At 38.0% G+C, this 22,800-nt stretch overlaps 1 protein-coding gene across 5 annotated transcripts in view; it reads right to left on the reverse strand.

The window, feature by feature from the left end:
- Grid2 (glutamate ionotropic receptor delta type subunit 2) overlaps positions 1-22,800 on the reverse strand; it is a 1,534,794-nt gene that overhangs the window by 322,721 nt on the left and 1,189,273 nt on the right. For all 5 annotated transcript variants that reach the window (XM_029478539.2, XM_021164478.3, XM_029478538.1 and 2 more), the window contains one exon: positions 21,966-22,104. In XM_029478539.2, the coding sequence (XP_029334399.1) occupies positions 21,966-22,104 (139 nt within the window). The remainder of the gene's footprint in view (positions 1-21,965; positions 22,105-22,800) is intronic.

Here is a 22,800-nt window from a genome sequence, read left to right on the forward strand (position 1 = left end):
GCATTTTCAACAAATGATGCTGGGACAATTGACAAATATCATGTAGAAGAATGCAAATTGTTCCATTCCTATCTCCTTGTACTAAGGTCAAATCTAAGTGGATTAAGGAACTTCACATAAAACCAGAGACACTGAAACTTATAGAGGAGAAAGTATGGAAAAGCCTCAAAGATATGGGTACAGGGGAAAAATTCCTGAATAGAACAGCAATGGTTTGTGTTGTAAGATCAAGAATTGACAAATGGGACCTCATAAAATTACAAACTTCTGCAAGGCAAAAGACAAGGTCAATAAGACAAAAAGGCCACCAACAGATTGGGAAAGGATCTTTACCTATCCTAAATCGGATAGGAGACTAATATCCAATATATATAAAGAACTCAAGAAGGTGGACTCCAGAAAATCAAATAACCCCATTAAATATCGGGCTCAGAGCTAAACAAAGAATCTCACCTGAGGAATACCGAATGGCTGAGAAGCACCTGAAAAAATGTTCAGCATCCTTAATCACCAGGGAAATGCAAATTCAAACAACCCTGAGGTTCTACCTCACACCAGTCAGAATGGCTAAGATGAAAAATTCAGGTGACAGCAGATGCTGGCGAGGATGTGGAGGAAGAGGAACACTCCTCCATTGTTGGTGGGATGGCAAGCTTGTCCAACTACTCTGGAAATCAGTCTGGAGGTTCTTCAGAATATTGGACATAATACTACTAGAGGATCCCGCAATACTTCTCCTGGGCATATATCCAGAAGATGTTCCTACAGGGGAATGCCAGGGCCAAAAAGTGGGAGTGGGTGGGTAGGGGAGTCGGGGAGATGGTATGGGGGACTTTTGGGATAGCATTGGAAATGTAAATGAGGAAAATACCTAATAAAAATATTTTAAAAAAAGGACACATGCTCCACTATATTCATAGCCGCCTTATTTATAATAGCCAGAAGCTGGATAGAACCCAGATGCCCCTCAACAGAGGAATGGATACCGAAAACGTGGTACATTTACACAATGGAGTACTACTCAGCTATTAAAAAAATGAATTTATGAAATTCCCAGGCAAATGGATGGACCTGGAGGCATCATCCTGAGTGAAGTAACCCAATCACAAAGGAACTCACACAATATGTACTCACTGATAAGTGGATATTAGTCCAGAAATGTAGAATACCGAAGACATAAGATACAATTTACAAAACACATGAAACTCAAGAAGAACGAAGACCAAAGTGTGGACACTTGCCCCTTCTTAGAAATGGGAACAAAACACCCATGGAAGGAGTTACAGAGACAAAGTTTGGAACTGAGACAAAAGGATGGACCATCTAGAAACTGCCATATCCGGGAATCCATCCCATAATCAGCTCCCAAATGCTGACACCATTGCATACACTAGCAAGATTTTGCTGAAAGGACCCTGATATAGCTGTCTCTTGTCAGACTATGCAGGGGCCTAGCAAACACAGAAGTGGATGCTCACAGTCAGCTTGGATGGATCTCAGGGCCCCTAATGGAGGAGCTAGAGAAAGTACCCAAGGAGCTAAAGGAATCTGCAACCCTATAGGTGGAACAACAATTTGTACTATCCTGTACCCCCGGAGCTCTTGTCTCTAGCTGCATATGTATCAGAAGATGGCCTAGTTGGCCATCAGTGGAAAGAGAGGCCCATTGGTCATGCAAACCTTATATGCCTCAGTACAGGGGAATACCAGGGCCAAGAAGTGGAAGTGGATGGTTGGGGGGTAGGTGGGGGAGCCTGTGGGGGACTTTTGGCATAGTATTAGAAATGTAAATGAAATAAATACCTAATTAAAAAAAAGAAAAGCAAAAACAAAAATTGGATAACAATAAAATGGGCTGGATGTGGTGACATATGCCATCAATCTCAAGACTCATGGAAGGCAGAGGCAGGGACATTTCTGTGAGTTCAAGTCCAGCTCAGTCTACACCATGAATTCCAGACCAGTCAGAAGTAAAACCTCTTAAGATAAGGGCTGGGATTCTTTCAAGTTACTTATCCCTTGGTTCTCCAATTTTCTTTATAATATATCATGAAAAATAAAAGATATTTATCTCAACACAGAAGAATGATCATTAGGACCTTTTCACAATCTATGGTTTGCTGTTTTCTCCTATTTACAGTGTTCTTTGCCTTGCAGAAGCTTTTTGTTTTGTGAGGTCCCATTTGTCAATTAGTGATCTTAGAGCCTGAGGTATTGGTGTTCTGGTCAGGAAGATTTCCCCTGTGCCATAGCATTGGAGGATATTTTCCACTTTCTCTTTAGTGTATCTGTTTTTCTATGGAGGTTCTTGATCAACTTGGACTTGAGCTTTGTACAAGTGATAGATATAGATCAATTCAAATTCTTTTACAAGCAGGTCACTAGTTAGACCATTTGTTGAAGATGCTTCCCCCACCCCCACCCTCGGTATATGGTTTTGGCATCTTTGTCAAAGATCAGTTGTCAATAGGTGTGTAGGTTTACTTCTGGGCTTTCCATTCTATTCCATTTACCAATATGTCTGTCTCACTACCAATATCATGTGGTTTTTATCACTATTGCTCTGTAGTTCAGCTTGAGGTCAGGAATGGTGATTCTACCAGAGATTCTTTTATTGTTAGTAATTGTTTTCACTATCCTGGTTTTTTTTTCCATATGAAGTTGAGAATTAATCTTTTTATGTCTGTGAAGAATTGTGGATTTTGATGGAAATTGCATCGAATCTCTAGATTTGTGTTGGTAGGATGGCCATTTTCACTATGTTAATCCTATCAATGCATGAGCATGGGAGATCTTTCCATCTTCTGAGGTATTCTTTGATTTCTTTCTTCAAGACTTGAAGTTCTTGTCATATGGATATTTCACTTGTTTGGTTAGAGTTACACTAAGATATTTTATATTATTTGTGACTATTGTGAAGAGTATTGTTCCCCTATTTTCTTTCTCAACCCATTTATCATTTGTATAAGGAAGGCTACTGATTTGAGTTAATTTTTATATCCAGCCACTTTACTAAAGTTGTTTGCCAGCTGTAGAAGTTCTGTGGTAGAGTTTTTGGTATTGCTTATGTATACTATCATATCATCCACAAATAATGATACCTTGACTTCTTCCTTTCCAATTTACATAACCCTACATCCAATAGAGGGCTAATATTCAAAATGCAAAAAGAACTCAAGAAGTTAGACTACAGAAAAACCCAAATAATCCAGTTAAAAATAGGGTACAGTGTACCCTTCTTCAGCCTAGGTAGGCTGGTTCAGACTGAGGCAGAGCCACCTGTTGTGCTGCTTCTCACCCCTCTCCTTTGATGTGACACTGCCTGCCTCCTGCCTGAGGCCAAACCGGTTCTCCAAGGTTTTCCTGAGTTATCATGAAACTGTGAATTTGGTTTCTGCTAAAAGGCTGTTCTGACAACTTCACAAGAAACTTGGCTTGACTGGGGATGAGCTTCCCTCTCTTTATAAGCACAGATTTTATTATTAAACATTTGAGCCTTGATCAGAATCCTGTGTTGATTCCATCTCTCTCTCATCTGCCTAGTTTTCCTTTTCTTTCAGCTTTAAGATGCCTCCTATGCTCGAACCCAGACATGAGAGCCACAGGCTGGCCCCAACAGTACAGAGCTAAACAGAGAATTTTCAACAGAAGAATCTTGAATGGAAGAGAAGCACTTAAAGATATGTTCAACATTCTTAGTCAATTTCCTTAGGGAAGTGCAAATCAAAAACAACACTGAGATTCCACCACACAACAATCATAATGGATAAGATCAAAAATCTCAGGTGACAGTGCATACCTGTGAGGTGTGGAGAATTGCTGGTGGGATTGCAAACTGGTACAACCACTCTGGAAATCAATCTGGAGGTTCCTCAATAAACTGAAAATAGTTCTACCAGAAGACCCAGCTATATCACTCCTGGGAATATACCCAAAAGATGCTCCACCATACCACAAGGATATATGTTCCACTATGTTCATAGCAGTCTTATTTTTAATAACCAGAAGCTGGAAGCAACACAGATGTCCCTCAACTGAAGGATAGATATAGACAGTGTGGTTCATTTACACAATGGAATACTATCCATCTATTAAAGACAAGGACATCATGAATTTTCCAGGCAAATGGATAGAACTAGAACATAATTGTCATGAATGAGATAATCTAGACCCAAAAGACATTCATGGTATATACTCACTGATCAGTGGATATTATCCAAGAAGTTCAGAATACCCATGGAATAATTCACAGACCATAGGAAGCTTAACAAGAAAAACAGCCCAAGCATGAATAACTCAGGCCCACTTAGAAGGGGGAAACGAGGGAATCATGGGAGACAGACAGAGGAAGGAATCTGGATGGGATTGCGGAGGGGAAGGGAGGAAAGGGGGCAGGATCAGGGAGGCAGAAGAGAAGCCCAAAGGGTGAGGAGAATGAATCTAAATATGTAGTAGTGAGGTTGGGGGTGGGAAACCTCTGGGAAGTCACAGAAACCTGGGATGTGAGAGGCTACCAGGACTCAGTGCGGATGACATTTGCTAAAATGACCAAGAGGGAGGAGATGGAGCCTCAAGAGACCACCTCCAGTAGATACACATTGCCCCCAGTTGAGGTACGGGACCACCCACCCATCTTCAAAGATTTTAAACAGAGTTGTTCCTGACTAAAGGAAATTCAGGGACAAAAGTGGAACAGAGATTGAAAGAAAGGTCACCCATTGACCAACCCAATTTGGGATGCATCCCATTTGTACAACCCAAACCCTGACACTATTGCTGAGACCATGTGGTGTTTGTAGGCAGGAAGCTAGCATGGCTATTCTCCAGGAGGCTCCATCAGCAACTGACTGAGACAAATACAGATACTGACAACCATTAGATTAAGGTAGAGGACACACATTGTGGGGGTTTCAGAGTGGGGAGATTGAAATTCTATAGAAAGAATAACAATATCATTGACCTGGACCCCTCAGAGCTCCCAGAATCCGGTGGAAGCTTGATGCTGGTAGGGGTGAGGAGGGGGTGGGTGAGTGGGTGGGGGCCACCCTCTCAGAGGCAGGGGGAGGGTTGTCAATAACTCTGGGAGGGGGGACTATGAAGGAGGCACCTTTGGGATGTAAATAAATAAAATAAGTTAATAACAATGAACATAAAATTTTCCTATTTCTGTATGGCTAGCTTTTCATTAATGTCACCATTGACAGGTAGCTGATTGTCATTTTTATGCTAAAAATGATATCTTCACATAACCCATCACCTTAAAAAAGCAGATCAATGGAGTTTTAAATTTGTATATCCTTAAAAATTCATGTGTACTTCATTAATTCCCATGCATTCCCAGAAGAGGATCATTTCCAAGCCATGTTAAGAAAGTATTTCCCAGTGTCACACGAGAGCTCAATGAGGAGCTAGCACTGGCACTGAGTGACTGTATTATCAGTGTCTTGTGGTACATACACACCTGTTAGAGAAACTGACTTGATTTCTGAAGCAGAACACTAGGAAATCCTGACTCATGAATACCCTCAAACTGTTTCAGAGAAGCCTGTAAGTCTGCCCTTAGTCACTTACCCACATCATGGTATTTCTTTAGGTAGTAAATACTTTGTTCCTTTTTCATCCTTGAAGTCTTTTTCTTGTTGATTAAAAATATCTTCCTTCAGTTGTACTGGCTAGTTTTGTGTCAACTTGACACAGCTTGAGTTAACACAGAGAAAGGAGCTTCAGTTGAGGAAATGCCTCCATGAGATCCAACTGTAAGGCATTTTCTCAATTAGTGATCAAGGGGGAAAGGCCCCTTGTGGGTGGGACCATCTCTGGGCTGGTAGTCTTGGTTGTATAAGAGAGTAGGCTGAGCAAGCCAGGGGAAGCAAGTCAGTAAAGAACATCCCTCCCTGGCCTCTGCATCAACTCCTGCTTCCTGACCTGCCTGAGTTCCAGTCCTGACTTCCTTGGTGATGAACAACAGTATGGAAGTGTAAGCCCAATAAACCCTTTCCTTCCCAACTTGCTTCTTGGTCATGATGATTGTGCAGGAATAGAAACCCCGACTAAGACAAATTGGTACCAGCATAGTGGGGTATTTATGAGACAACCTGACCATGTTCTGGGGAGGACTGTGGAAGGACTTTGGAACTTTGGGCTTGAAGATCCATTCGTTGTTAAGAGTTCTGTCAGATGTTGTGTAGGAGCTTGGAAGATAATGTTGAGAACAGTGCAGAAGATGGAGGTCTGGCTTATGAAATTTCAGAGGGAAAATTAAAGACTCTTTTCAGGGCCATTGCTGTTTTGATTGTGAAGATTCTGTAGTTCTGGTTAGCTGGGGCTGAAGAATCAGCTGTGATTAACAAGATACCAGAACTACTAAAGCAAAACCTTTGCATTACTGGGACTATTGATGCTGGTTAGCTGGAGCTAAGAAATTAGCGGTGATTAAGAAGAGACCAGCATCGTTGAGGTGACATCTTCTGGGAAGTGTTTTCTGAAAGCACAAAGAGGCTGTGTTCCAGAGATAGCCAAGGTTGTACTCCTGCAGCAGCGGGACTTGGTAATGTGTAAGGGTCACCCAGGTGGTACTGGTTTTGAAGGCATGAAGGGGTCACACAGAGCAGCTGAGGCTCGGCACTGTGAGAGGCCATGGAAGGCCATTGGTGAAGGTGCAGCCTCAGTTGCAATTGAAGGCCCAGGACCGAAGGGATCATGCAGTGTTTTGGAGATGCCAGTACCATGAGATGACCACCAAGAGCAGCAGCAGCAGTGGAATACAGGCATCTGGAGCCTAGAGGATGACATGAGTGCTACAAAGGGCATGGCTGGAGAAGTGACTCAAGCCCTTGGAGGAGCCCAGAAGATCGTGAGTTGAATCCCAGGCATTGGACGGTTGGAGATTGATTTTTGCTTTTGATTGTGACTGTGCCCTGATATTTTCCCTTTTGAAGGAAGAGACTTTTTTAGTGAAGCCCACAGTTAAGAGACTTTTAATTGTAAAGACTTTGGATTTTAAAAAAGTTGGATATTTTAAAGAGATTGAAAATTTAAGAATATGTAAAGACTGTGGGACATTAAAAGTTATTTAGACCTTGGGGATGAATAAGAATGTAAGGGTTGAGGCTTACTAGTGATGTGTTTTGTGTGTCAAGTTGACAAGGGGTCAATTATACTGGCTAGTTTTGTGTCAACTTGACACAGCTGGAGTTATCACAGAGAAAGGAGCTTCAGTTGAGGAAATGCCTCCATGAGATCCAACTGTAAGGCATTTTCTCAATTAGTGATCAAGAAGGAAAGGCCCCTTGTAGGTGGGACCATCTCTGGGCTGGTAGTCTTGGTTGTATAAGAGAGTAGGCTGAGCAAGCCAAGGGAAGCAAGTCAGTAAAGAACATACCTCCCTGGCCTCTGCATCAGCTCCTGCTTCCTGACCTGCTTGAGTTCCAGTCCTGACTTCCTTGGTGATGAACAGCAGTATGGAAGTGTAAGCCCAATAAACCCTTTCCTTCCCAACTTGCTTCTTGGTCATGATGTTTGTGCAGGAATAGAAACCCTGACTAAGACATTCAGTTCTTATCCCCAGAATCTATTGATCACTTTTTGAAGCTATTAGCTACTCATTGTTTTCTCAAGTATTAAAGAGGCCACTGTAATCTTTGAAGGAGTTGGACAATTTTATACTACAGGAAACGTCTCATTTTCTTGAGAAACACCAATGTCATAGTTCAAATTTGTGATTATAAGATGGCTTATTCTGAAACTGTCTGCATCCCCTAAATCTAAGCTATTACACACATACACAGAGACACACACACACAAAGTAAATTATCATTTATTTGTCCTCATTAAACTTCATCTTACTTATAATCACCTGGCTTAATTTGTCAAGGGCCTCATAAATTCTTAAAGTGCGGTTCAAGTCAATAATCACCCCTACTCAATGAAGAGTAATCTGCATATTTAATAAGCTCACTCCCCATTCCATATTTCAAATCAACACTGAAATGTTAATTAGTATCCAGACCAATGCTGACTTGTGAAAAACTACTTTATTCAATATACCCTTCAAGGCTGACATTGAACCATTGATCATCACCTTGCACATGGCCTATTAACAAGCTATGGTACAATAATACATACTAATCCTACATAAAACAATGGTACCAATAAAATACAGTGAGAATTCAAATGAACAATCAATAGTAATTTGTAATTTTTTCATAGATCTTTTAAAGGTGTTCAAAATATTAATTATATTGTCAAAATCTTTATGAGTCTGGGTGTCAGTGGAGATTGCGGAGAAAGAAGTTAAATAAATAACTGTAAACTAATTTAGTAGCCAACAAAAAGATAAAATAAAACATTATCTCACAGTAATATGACAAGTTAGGGTGTTTGTGAATCTAAGCAAAAACAGAGATGGTGCCTCTTCACAGAACTAAGACTCTAGTGATAATTTAAAATTCTCTACTGCCAAAATATGTAGTCCTTCTCAATGCAGTTAGCCTGGGGATTTTTCCAAAACACTCATCTGTATTTTCAACAATGATTCAGAGAAATTGTATTCCATCTAAGTGATACTTTGTTTTCAATCAACTAATGTTGGCATAGCAGATCCATCTGGCTACTGAGAAGCTGTACTAGAAATGCAAGGTTCAAATGCCCAAACTTCAATGTGCCTCCAAACTAAATTCAACAGGAAATCTAAAGTACTGGCAGCATTTTCTCATGGAAACCTCAGACATCTTGGAAAAGAACCTACTGCTGCTGACCCTGCTCCTCATCTTCCCTGTCCCCTGCCTTTCTCCCACACCTGGCTCTTTTCCAACCTCATCCTTAGCATCAGTGCTTGAGAATGAGGAGTCTACTAGGAGTGTTGTATGTGCGTAGGAGAGGAGGATAAAACCATCAAAATGAATTGAGTATGCTTAGCTCACAGGACAAGGAGAAACTAAAAATATCAAACCAATAGAGTCTAACAGCAAGCACACCAAGGTTGCTGGCAAGATGGAGAGGCCAGTAGAGAAGGTGGGAGTTTAAAAATAGAAGCAGAAAAAGAAGACAGAGGTGTGACTGATGAAAGTCTTTGACCTTTCCTTTTCTTTCCTTTTCTCCCTCTTATTTTTTCCATTGGCATACATTCATTGTACATAGGGCTATGTTTCAGGCTTCATGAACTTTGATATCACCCCTACCCACATTACAACAGATAACTACTTGGATGATTCCATAACTTGTCTTTATGAATTGAATTGTTAAAAAAAATATTCAAAGACCTGTGCGATGTGTTGTCCTAGAATCTTTTGTTATAGCTTATAGCATGATACTTTTATTTTTAGTAGTCCTTCTCTTTTTTCCTTTCTCTTCTCTTCTTTCCTATCATCTATCTATTCATCTATTTAATCTATCATCTATCTAATTTCTATCACCTATAATCTATCTATTATCTATCTTTATCTATCTGTATATCTATCATCTATTATCTATCTATCTATCTATCTATCTATCTATCTATCTATCATCTATCTATCATCTATCTATCTATCTATCTATCTATCTATCCATCCATCTATCTTGTTTTCTTTAGACAGGGCTTCTCTATTTGTCTGTTCTGGAGCTTGCTCTATAGAGCATGCTGGCATCAAACTCACAACGTTGCCTTCTCTGACTCCCATGTGTGGGATTAAATGTGTGCACCACCACAACAGAACAGTGTATTTTTAGTTTTTTTTTGAGGAAATTCCATAGTGCTGTGCATAGTGAAAAGACTACTTTATATCAACCAAAGCAGTGACTATATGTCCTCAGAATTTACTGTGACTCATTTTCCTTATGACAGACCTTCAAACGGAAGTCCTTTGATAGGATCTGAAAGTCATTTTAATTTGCATTTCCTCAAAGACTAAGAATATTTAATTTGTTATGTTTTTTGATTATTTCTATTTCTTGTGAGAAGTATGTAATCATTTCATTAGCTTATTCATTGGTCAAATTGTTTAGTTGGGGTACTAGGTTTTATGAGTTCTTTTTATATCTCAGATATTGGTACTTTATCAGATGTCCATATAACAAAGATTGTTTCCCATTTGTTAGTCTGTCTCTTCACTTGAATAATGATTACTTGCCATGCAGAAACTTTTAAATTTTATACAACCCTATTTGTGAGTTCTTAGCATTATTTCCTGAGCTCCTGGAATCCTTTTCAGTAAGACTCCTGAAGAGTTTCCAATAATAGATAATTGTTTCAGAATTTAACTCATAATAAGGTATTTGATACATTTTGAAATTATTTTAGCAAGGGTCAATATTAGATTGTTCACTCTATGTTTCGATGCCTGACCCTTCTATTACTATTAGTTGAGTAGGTAATATTTCCTCAAAGAATTTGTTGAAAAAATCACATGGAGCTAGCGGTTTGTATCTAATCCTGAATTGTTCTCTTCTTTTCTACTCTATTGACTTAAAGGTTTGTTTTGTGTCAGTGTCCTGAGGTTTTTGTTACTATAGTACTGCACTGTAAGTTGAAGCCCAAAATTGTGCTTTATTATAACATTTTCAGCATTGATTTTTCTGCTTATTCTTTCATTGGCTATTTGGATTATTTGTTCTTTTATATGACTTGTGCACTAGTTTGTTTTATCTGTTCCTGTAATTGATACCCTTGGTAATTTTATTGGGATAACGGCACTTTTAGCATTATATCCACGATTAGTTTTCCTGTCCTTAAGATTCATTATTTTAGAATATCTTTCCATCTTCTTGTATCTTTTAAACATCATCTTCTATGTTATATAAATGTTACTGTATAGCTTTCTCATATCCTTGGTTAGATTTCTTTCTAAGTGTTTTTGTTGTTTGCTATAGATATTATGATTTCTTCTTCTTATGTTTTTTCTTTATTTTTACTCTAGTAAAGCTACTGATTTTGTATGTTGTAATGGTTCAATGTATGTATTCTTTTCAAGAGTATTCTTGTAGAGTCTTTAGGCTGTCCTTTGAGTAATATTAAATCACACACAAATAAGTAGTATTTGATTTTTCCTACTTGGATATGTACATCTTGAGTATGTTTGATTATATCATGTATATTCTGTAGAACTGGCTTAAGATTGAGGACTTCAATTTATGTTTATAACAAAGGTTTTCTTTCTGCTTTAATTATGATGTATAGATTTGCTGATTATAATAGCCTGGCGTGGAAGTCATTGTCTTTTAGAAGTTGTTTTCTGATGATTTCTCTTTGTCAGATTGGTGTCTTTCTCTTAGAGATGTCAATGTTCTTTCTTTGGGAAGTAATTTTCTGATTGTACTCATTTTGGTCCAGTACTTCATATATCCAGATGGCTATTTCTCTCCTTAGTTAAAGTTCCTCTAAGGTTTTATTAAGTATATTTTCTGTACCTTTAGATTGATGTTCTTCTTATTCTTTAATGCTCATTATTGGCAGATTTGGTCATTTAATGCTGTCTCATTGATCTTATATATTCAGTTGATAATTTACTGTTTCATCTTTGTCACTTTTGGAATGTTTAATAGTTTAACTCATCTCCAAGACCTCATATTCTAATTTTCATTTGACCTAGTCAACTGATGAGGCACTCCATAGAGAATGGCTGAGGTAGATCTACAACTTTAAACCAGTTTACAGATTTATTCAGACACCATTTTCAAGATTTCAATTTGAACTTTCCAGCATTTATGTATTTTATTAATTTCTTATTTCATAGCCTATTTTGACTTCTTTACATACTTTAGCTACTAGTGTTTAACTCGATGCATTCTATATTTATCCATGTGTTCAGTAATTTTCTTGAAATTCTTATGACCATTTGCTTATTTCTTTGGGATTTCATGACTAATCCTCAGTGATCTTCCTTGTAGTAGAAATAGTGATTCTCCAAGGAATTGTGCTGCCTGCATTTTTATGTTTCTTGTGTTTCTAAATTGAGACATATATATGTGATAAGGTGATTGAAATTTAAAAAAAATGAAAAGCACTTGTTTTATTTCAGTAAAAGCACTTATAACATTCAGATAGAATTTGGATATGGTAGGATCAAAATATTTTCTCCACTATTTCATTGATCATCTAAGTTAATAGATGAACCATCAGTCCATGTCCCTAGGGAACAAGGCTTTGACTCCAGTTCTGTTATTAAAATAGAATACTAAGGGCAGAATTGACCATACTATATTGATAGGCCTACTCTGAAGATACACTTCATAGTCAATTTTTTTAAATTATTTTTTCAAGTTTAATAATTTTCAGAAGTAAAGGAGCATACATAGATGATGTGTACTAAGATACTATGTAATAAATGCAGAAGTGGGCAGTAAATAAGTAAAAATAGTCTAGTAATTAGTTTTAGAAAAACAATAAAAATTAGAAGAGAGACAGTAAATAGTCTGGGAACACAATACAGAGATAGGGAATCAATAAAGCTATTTTAGTTAAAAAGGGAAAGAAAAATAAATTAGACTGATCTATTTAAAAAAAAAATCCTCCCACAACCTGTGCCTGAGCTAGGGAGATCTAAAACTTTAAACCAGCTTGTTCTCCTTTGCAAAGCCAAAAACCAAAACCAAAACAACAACAACAAAAAAAGAGGGGATAGACTGAACTGATTCTCTAAACTTCAATTGGATAGCACATACAGGAAGTATAGTAATAAGGAGACTTGTGCAGGAGTGTAGTTGTTCTTCCCAACCTGGGAACAGGTACAGTTCCTTTCTCAAGATGGCCCACTCTAGTTGTTAAGACTTGATTTCTACAAGGCTATGTCTCAGAGTAGAGTCTTCTATCAGCTACATTAGGTTCTGATGTTTTTCTTTGAGTTATTGAACCTATACTAGGCCAGTGCTCCACCACTGAGTTATATTCCCACTAATCTTGATGATTTCTATCATTGTTCTTCCCATATTATTTTTCCCAAACATATGTCCCATACTGAAATGCCATCTAATTTATAGGTTGATGCTCTAGTAAACTACCAAGCACAGTGTTTTAAATACATATGTAAACTTGTGGGAGGGAGATACTTCATTGGATTTTACACAGGAAAGAAAGTTAGCAAGAAAATTAAAAAAAGATAGGAATTCATATCTTGAATATTTAACAATTTTCTAGTGGGGAGAGATAAAGCTGAGAGAAGGCACAGAACATGGAGGTGGAGAAGAGTAAGTATGAGAGAGGAAGGGAGAGAGAGAGAAAGAGGCATAGAGAGAGAGGAAGGGGGAGAGGGAGAGAGGGAGAGAGAGGGAAAGAGGGGAAGAGAGAGAGAGAGAGAGAGAGAGAGAGAGAGAGAGAGAGAGAGAGAGAGAGAGAGAGAGAGAGAGAGAGAGAGAGATTTATCATATTAGAGCCTGCATGGGCTCATTGAGTCTCCTGGGAGTGACAAATAAAGTGGGAGACAGTTTTTAATTAAGTACCCAGTGAAGGATGCATTTGAAAGACCAATGCATAGGTCCACAGGTTTTGCTTCCATTTTAGAAGATAAAATTCTGTCTATGGCATCCAGCTCCATGCACATAAACATCCATCACTGTAGTACTTACATGCCAAGATAACTAAGCCATCTCAACTCTGAACAATACAGAGTTGGAAGATGAATGCCTTCCTGTGTCTGCAGTGCCCACGAGTTCTGGAGTTAAGCCTCCACAATTCTGCACTGAGATGAAACATAGAAGCAGAATGAATCAAGCCCAGCTTCCCTCAACCATCCTGACAGTGGCTGTTCCTAATAAAGTGTGCAATTCCCTACTGAGAGCTCTGAACTAGGCTTCTACAGAACAATTGAAGAGAGAGTAGGTGAGATACTGTGTAAAGCAAGAGAGTGTATCATTTGAGGGTTTTTCTCTTATGTGAAATAACAGCATAAAGGAATGAGTTTAATATTTCTTTTGTGGTTTATGTGGTTGATAAGTACACTGTAGACTTCCACAGTCTCAAGCTAAATTCACGAAATCCTTTTCGGGTTATTTATTGGCTGAATATTATTTGTAACTACTACCCACTCAGTATTTAATGAGGTACTACATAAGGTCGTTCTCAGGTTGATACAACAGTGATTAAAAGCAGCCCTTGAGGAAATGCATTTTAATTAAAAAGATAAAACAATAGAGCTACATGCCAGTACAAGGCCAGACAGAGTTCATAGCGTGATGTTGGTAGACAGGTGTAAGTGGTTTGAAACAGAAAGACACTAAATCTATTTGTGGATATAGGGAAATCTACATAGAAGTGTTCTCTGAGATATTGATTATGACGAGGGAAGATAATGATGAGTTACTAAGAAGTACTTGTCTAACAACCTGACTCAGAGATATTGCCAGTCACTGTCAGCAGCTTCATTTGATGCTGGTTAGTCAAGCACTAAAGTGAACCCACCAAATGAGTCATTCCTTTAATGTCTATTTATGCTTAAATTGCAGTGACTTGGCTGAAATGGTGCCTCCCCCCTCACCTTTTGGCTTTGGAGGGGATTAGAGGATCAAGTGACAAGGCCCAGTGACATTTCCTTGAAAACTGGGCCACATGATTGGCAGTGGCACTTGTGACTGAAACAATACATATCAGCAAACACATCACAGGTTTCCTTGGATGTGAGCAGGTGAAAGGAGGATGTGACTGGGCAAATAAAGGAGTAGGATGGGGAAAACCTTTGTGTTGATGGAGCAGTGGTCCATTTTGATTGGTAGCAGGACAATTGTATACATGTAAACATCATGCAGACCATTATAACATAAAAATTTCCATTTATAAATTCGTACTAATGAGGGTGTAAACATGTTTATCATTGACATGATCAGATCACTTCTTTTAAATTGTTTTTACAAGCAGAGAAGGAAATTAGGGAAACAACACCCTTCTCAATAGTCACAAATAATATAAAATACCTTGGCATGACTCTAACTAAGGAAGTAAAAGATCTGTATGACAAGAACTTCAAGTCCCTGAAGAAAGAAATTAAAGAAGATCTCAGAAGATGGAAAAACCTCCCATGCTCATGGATTGGCAGGATCAACATTGTAAAAATGGCTATCTTGCCAAAAGCAATCTACAGATTCAATGCAATCCCCATCAAAATTCCAACTCAATTCTTCAACGAATTGGAAAGGGCAATCTGCAAATTCATCTGGAATAACAAAAAACCTAGGATAGCAAAAACTCTTCTCAAGGATAAAAGAACCTCTGGAGGAATCACTATGCCTGACCTAAAGCTGCACTACAGAGCAATTGTGATAAAAACTGCATGGTACTGGTATAACGACAGACAAGTAGACCAATGGAACAGAATTGAAGACCCTGAGATCAACCCACATACCTATGGTCACTTGATCTTTGACAAGGGAGCAAAAACCATCCAGTGGAAAAAAGACAGCATTTTCAACAAATGGTGCTGGCACAACTGGCAGTTATCATGTAGAAGAATGCGAATTGATCCATTCCTATCTTCTTGTACCAAGGTCAAATCTAAGTGGATTAAGGAACTCCACATTAAACCAGAGACACTGAAACTTATAGAGGAGAAAGTAGGGAAAAGCCTCGAAGATATGGGTACAGGGGAAAAATTCCTGAATAGAACAGCAAAGGCTTGCGCTGTAAGATCGAGAATTGATAAATGGGACCTCATAAAGTTGCAAAGCTTCTGCAAGGCAAAAGACACCGTCAATAAGACAAAAAGACCACCAACAGATTGGGAAAGGATCTTTACCTATCCTAAATCAGATAGGGGACTAATATCCAATATATATAAGGAACTCAAGAAGGTGGACTCCAGAAAATCAAATAACCCCGTTAAAAAATGGGGCTCAGAACTGAACAAAGAATTCTCACCTGAGGAATACCGAATGGCAGAGAAGCACCTGAAAAAATGTTTAATATCCTTAGTCATCAGGAAAATGCAAATCAAAACAACCCTGAGATTCCACCTCACACCAGTCAGAATGGCTAAGATCAAAAATTCAGGTGACAGCAGATGCTGGCAAGGATGTGGAGAAAGAGGAACACTCCTTCATTGTTGGTGGGATTGCAAGCTGGTACAACCACTCTGGAAATCAGTTTGGCGGTTCCTCAGAAAATTGGACATAATACTACCAGAGGATCCAGCAATACCTCTCCTGGGCATATATCCAGAAGATGTTCCAACTGGTAAGAAGGACACATGCTCCACTATGTTCATAGCAGCCTTATTTATAATAGCCAGAAGTTGGAAAGAACCCAGATGCCCCTCAACAGAGGAATGGATACAAAAAATGTGGTACATTTACACAATGGAGTACTACTCAGCTATTAAAAGGAATGAATTTATGAAATTCCTAGGCAAATGGATGGATCTGGAGGGCATCATTCTGAGTGAGGTAACATATTCACAAAGAAACTCACACAATATGTACTCACTGATAAGTGGATATTAGCCCAAAAACTTAGGATACCCAAGATATAAGATACAATTTGTTAAACGCATGAAACTCAAGAAGAACGAAGACCAAAGAGTGGACACTGTGCCCCTTCTTGGAATTGGGAACAAAACACCCATGGAAAGAGTTACAGAGATAAAGTTTGGAGCTGTGAAGAAAGGATGGACCATCTAAAGACTGCCATATCCAGGGATCCATCCCATAATCAGCTTCCAAACGCTGACACCATTGCTTACACTAGCAAGATTTTGATGAAAGGACCCAGATATAGCTGTCTCTTGTGAGACAATGCCAGGGCCTAGCAAACACAGAAGTGGATGCTCACAGTCAGCTATTGGATGGATCACAGGGCCCCCAATGGAGGAGCTAGAGAAAGTACCCAAGGAGCTAAAGGGAACTGCAACCCCATAGGTGGATCATTATTATGAACTATCCAGTAACCCTGAGCTCTTGTCTCTAGCTGCATTTGTATCAAAAGATGGCCTAGTAGGCCATCACTGGAAAGAGAGGCCCATTGGACTTGCCAACTTTATATGCCCCAGTACAGGGGAATGCCAGGGCCAAGGGGTGGGGGTAGGTGGGTGGGGGACTGGGGGGTGTGTATTGGGGACTTTTTGGATAGCATTGGAAATGTAATTCAGGAAATTACCTAATTAAAAAAAAGTTGTTTTTATATGTCCTGGGAAGAACTATTATCTCAATTAATTTGATTCAAGGGAATCAATAACCCAATATTATGTTTGGTTAAACATCAAGTATTCAGAAGGTTATTGTGCTGTATGTGAAATTATAAGAATAAAATTATTCAAGTGTGGTCAAAAAGATTAGTCATACTGAACAATTACAAAAGAGTAGAGGTGAACAATTATGACTTCCTGTAGCTCTGCTTATTTTGATGTTAAATGACAAATAGCTTTTGGAAAACTGCAATAAAGTAAAGGCAAACATGATGGTGGTATAACCCTGTAGAGTGTGTCTCTGTCTGTTACTGGCAACTGAACCCAAGATCTGGGTCAGGTTGACTAGGTGATCTACTGAGCTACAGTCTCAGTCCTTACCTTTCACCATTGCCATTTTTGTCTGGCTACCAATGGAAAAATCAAGCTTTCTACTCTCAAATTTTTTATAAATGTTAATGACTTGTCTTTGTGTATATATATATATATATATATATATAGTATATGTGTGTCTGGTAGCCATGGGTATCAGAAAAGAGTATCAGATCCACCAGAACTGGAGCTGTAGGTAATTGTGAACCAGCATGTGATGCTGGGAATTGAACCTGGTTCCTCTGTAAGAGCAACACATACTCTTAAGCCATCCACAGCTTCAACCCTACATTGCATATTTTAAGTAAATAAACAATCAACAACCACAATTAAAAGGAAGAAGGTCATTAATATTTTCCCCTTGGAATCTGAATTAGTCATCTTATCCATCAATCTACCATGTCCTGTCATTGAAGGGATAGGACAGCTAAACTTATGTAATTTTTTTTACAAGAAAAATCCATTTCCCACATTTTAGATTGTAGTTAATATCTGTTCAAAAAGACCTGTATTAGCCGGGTGTGGTGGTGCATGCCTTTAATCCCAGCACTCAGGAGGCAGAGGCAGGCGGATTTCTGAGTTTGAGGCCAGCCTGGTCTACAAAGTGAGTTCCAGGCCAGCCAGGGCTATACAGAGAAACCCTGTCTCGAAAAACCAAAAAAAAAAAAAAAAAAAAAAAAAAAAAAAAAAAAAAACCTGTATTTTGTCTGTCAGTGGCATTACTCTATTACTCTCTTCCCATTCCTGTCTGGAGAAGAGCCTCTGGCTTGAGAGAATAAAGACATACATAGTCTATGTTGGACAATGGCATAGCAAATTTGGGCTGAATGAGAAGTGCTAACATTCACTGTTTAATTCAGTGAGTAGCTAATTTTATGAATACCAGTGCCTAAGATGGCACCATGTGAGGCTGTGGAAAGTATATTTTCTTGGAGAAAATGAGAGTGGGAACTTCTCAGGAAACTGATTACTTACAGATGGAACTTTGTACGGAAGCGGTGTTATAGGCATCTGTGTTTACCAACAAAGGTAAGACATGAAGTCTGAAGTTCCCTATAACTTTGGGGAGAGAATTAGACTGCTCTAACTTATTTGATTTTGATTCTTTCCCAAATTACTCTGGTGATAGCATTAGGAAGAAGTAGAAATTTATTACACCCACTGAAGAGTTTTCATAACAGCTGTTGGCAGTAGAAAGGAATAATTTAAAGGAAATGGATGCTCAGTTACTTTGGAGTGTAGTACTGCACTTGAGGGAAACATCATGCAAAATTACATTTTCCCCTACTAAATTTTACTTTTGAAGAAACCTTCAGGGAATACAGATTTGGAAGTGGTGTCTACCTCCACCATTATAGTAGTCTAAAAAGGAACTGGTGCAGGAACTTGAGAGCAATTGAATGCAAAGATGTACACATGGACCATGATCACAGCATCCTCAGCAAAACAGTAGGTCAAGAAAACTAGAGAAGCAGAACTAGATAAGGAACTAACTGCAGTGTCAAGACTGTGGATTGGTAATGGGTTGAGAAAGGTTAGACAACCAACTTTAGTACTAATCCTGAGCATTTATCTTCTAACCTTCAGTTTCTTCATTTACAAAATGGAAATAATGGTAATACCCTGTGATAGGTACTTTGAGGGATAAATGAGATAATAACTGCAAATACTTAATACATGAATCATAGTAAGTCTTCAATAAGTGTCAGACTTAATAATTTTACTACTATGAATTACTATTATACATAGTATAAGACCATTCATTTATGTTCATTTACTTAAAATATATAAAGATTAAATGTAAACAAAAGTTTAACATATTTAAATGTGCCACTTTAGTTGAGCTTTATTATAAGAGTATATTTTTAAAGGTGTGTACTCATGGAATACCAGCAACATGGCTAAACAAGCTTGAACAAGGATGACAATAGACATGCTAACATGGACAAGGTGGGTACAGGCCTGAAAATTCTGAGAGAAGAAGAAAGTCTTCTCTAGCAATGAACACACAAGTTGGTTATCCAATACCAAATCATACCTACACATAACATTATTTATGAACACACATGCACATGCATACACACACACACACACACACAAGCAAAGGAGTACCTGAGAAGATGAGAGGATTAGGAGGTGAGAAGGCAAGGGAGAAATGATGTTTAAAAGTATTTTAATAATGATAAGACTCCAATTTGCCCTGAAAAGCAATTTTTCCACTTCCTATTTGCTACCACGTTGGTCAGCCTAGAAGTCATTAAGAAAAGTGAAATGAGCCAAACACAGAAGCACAGTTACTGTAGTACAAAGTCAAATCCATGGAAGCAAAGACAGAGTCAGTGGTAGAAGGTCAGTGGAAAGGTGGAAGAAGGAGATGCTTGTCCAAAGTCACAAAATGACTGACAAAATGAACCCTTTTGGGATATTTAATAAACATTATGGGCAGTATTAGATGTCTTAGCTAATCCAACTATAGGAATTAATACATGATGCATATCCATATCAGGCTGTCACAATTTGTGTTTTAACAGGTTCAATTTTTCTTTGATTGGATATACCAAAATGTCTTGCTCAGAATTGCATCGAGTAATCATAGATGCAGATAACTAATGCTGATGTGTATGCTAATAAGTCTGGTTAAACACAAAAGTTATTGATCCTGCTTCAGACCAATTGAGGTTTGTACAACATTCTATAAAGTAAATCCTTTGGCCTGAATTCTTAGTAACTGATAAATCTTCATCCTTAATACTGACATTTCCTTCTCTAAACACAGGTGACACATGAAAGTATGAGTGAGGGAAATGAGAATGGTTAAAATACCCTGGAAAAGAGGCTCAGGGGCCGAGCACCCTGAAGGTCTGCTTTTTACCCTGACACTTCCAGAAGGTGAAACTTACTCTTCAGTTTTTCTATTTGTAAAATGTGTCATGGAGAGTATAGAGTTTAGAAGATGGTGATGAGCCTTAAATGACCAAATGTGCATATAATAGCACAGATCCTGGGATCTGATAACTAATCATTAAATGATGGTTATTATTTTTATGATGTTACTAATTTCATCAATTTTCTTCCTAGGCTATTACAATAGTTTTCATTATTATTCAATCTCCCACATTTTACTCAGCATCATTTATAATTTGTATTACCCATAGAGCTGGGTGTAAATGGTATACATTTGGAGACTATGAAGGCTCTGTACTAAAGCAACAATTATAAAACAATTCAAGGAGCATAGCTTGATGAGAGAAATTAGAAGTATCATTTTCATAAATGGATAAAGGAATTGAATGCCTGTGAGTATTGCTAGTTAACTTCTAGGGGCTCCAATTTCAGATTGTAGATTGAAGAAAAACAACGTACTTCTTTAAAAATAATTAACTCTTCATTTGGCATTATGTTATAATGGCTTTCTGGTCACTAACAGAGTTCATTTACATATTTCTTTGAGGCAAGAGGTTTTGTGTGTTTCTTTAAGGAAAAGTTGACTCCAGGAATTTTTTCTACAGTTCTAGTTGTACTCATTTTGAATTGGCCACTTTTGAGCCATGAATGCTGACCTTTAATTAAGACCATTTTGTTTGGGGTTAAATAAGACAACTTCAGGGGAATGTTTCTTAATACACTGTGTAGAACACTATGCCCACTTAGGCAGAAACTGTATGATGCTGCAGCTGCTGTAGTTTGAAACTATGAAGGCAAAATATGCCTCAGGTTTACAGGTCTCATGGGAAAAGCACTTATGATCTGCAGCACAGACTTCTGTAAGTGAGTGCATTATGGTTAAAAACCATTTCCTATCACTGTTACTGATGCTAGAGAAAGAGCAGCAATGTTGGCCATGTGGGTATTAATGCAGACAAGAAATAGAATGTGGACACTAGGATGGAAGTTCTGTTACCTGCTATCATCTTTCCCCCTCTCTCTTCTTACCTTCCATTTTCCTCTTCTCTCCTTACTCCCTCACCCACAGAATAAATTTAGTCATTTAATCATCAACTGTGATTGCACAAACTTATTTTAAAAAGGGCATTTTTATTTCCTAAAATTATTTATACTTTGTTTTTTTCATAATTCTTCTCCAACATAGTATATGTTTTAAAGATTTACTTATTTTTATTTTATGCTTCTGCATCCATGTATGTCTGTTACCATGCATGTGCAATGATGTTAGAGTCAATAGAGGATATGAGATCTCTGTGAAATGAAGTTGAGGATGGTTTTGAATAATTTCTCGAGCCCTGACATAGCTATCCTCTATTAAGGTTAAATTTTTGATGATCTGTTATTATTCCAGGAAAATACAGAAACCAATATTTAAGTTATAATCAACATTTTATAAAATGAATTATTTAGGATTGATATTCTGAAGAATCATAGAATTAAGCTTTTTGTCAAAAAGAGAGTGACAATTTATTATAAGGTAGTGCACCTTTATGTGCAGAAGGGCTTTCCTTGTGGCATGCCCAGCATTTGTCAGGTTTGGTGACACCTGGAACTATGCCTACTTACTGGATGGAGCTCTCAATGCGGGTGATAGTGAGGAAAGCGGCAAGGTTGGCTGTATAAGATGAGATGACAATCAGAGCAAATAACCACCAAGCCCCCATCATCATTCGGGTTGCCAGAGTTGTGTATGGGACTTCCCCACCTGTGGAAAGAGGAGAGATGACAACAACATCAATATGCTTTTATTGAGAAACTGAAGTCATGCACATTCAGTGCTAAGACAGGCAACAAGAAACATTTCCCTTAAAAACTCTGGAGACCTCCATATTTTAATACTTTGTTTTTGATGATTTCCTATGGAATTATGTCTGGCTGTGTTAAAAAGAAGCATGATAAATATTCTACAAAATACATTGAAATGATAATTCTTTCTCCTTTAATCCTAAAATCAATTCCTTATTATAGTCACAAATACATATTTTGTTTCCAAGGACTGGGCTATTCACAAGTTACATGATATTAACACTGCTATATCTATATTTAATATACCTTTTTATATTTTAAATTAAATATTGGATTTTTTGTTAACTTCTTTGGGAGTATAGGCTGCTGAAAATCTTGGTATCACACATATTACCATTGACTTCAGTATTCTTGCATTTGCTTCTTCCTGTCACTATATTAATTGGACACTTAAAACAACATTGCTGAAAATTATTCTTCTCATTATGTCCTTGTGTGAAGTCTTCAGAGAGCTTGTATTCCATCTATATTTTTATCCTGTGAAACCTTAGCAAGACTTTGAATATCATCTATATTTGATGAACTACCATTATTTCTGGTAATGGAATGATCATCAGCTTGCATAAAAGTAAACTACTGTGGCACCCATGGCCAA

This window comes from Mus caroli, unplaced genomic scaffold (genome assembly GCF_978045245.1).
Source record: "Mus caroli unplaced genomic scaffold, Mus_caroli_1 scaffold_7, whole genome shotgun sequence".
Classification (NCBI taxonomy): domain Eukaryota; kingdom Metazoa; phylum Chordata; class Mammalia; order Rodentia; family Muridae; genus Mus; species Mus caroli.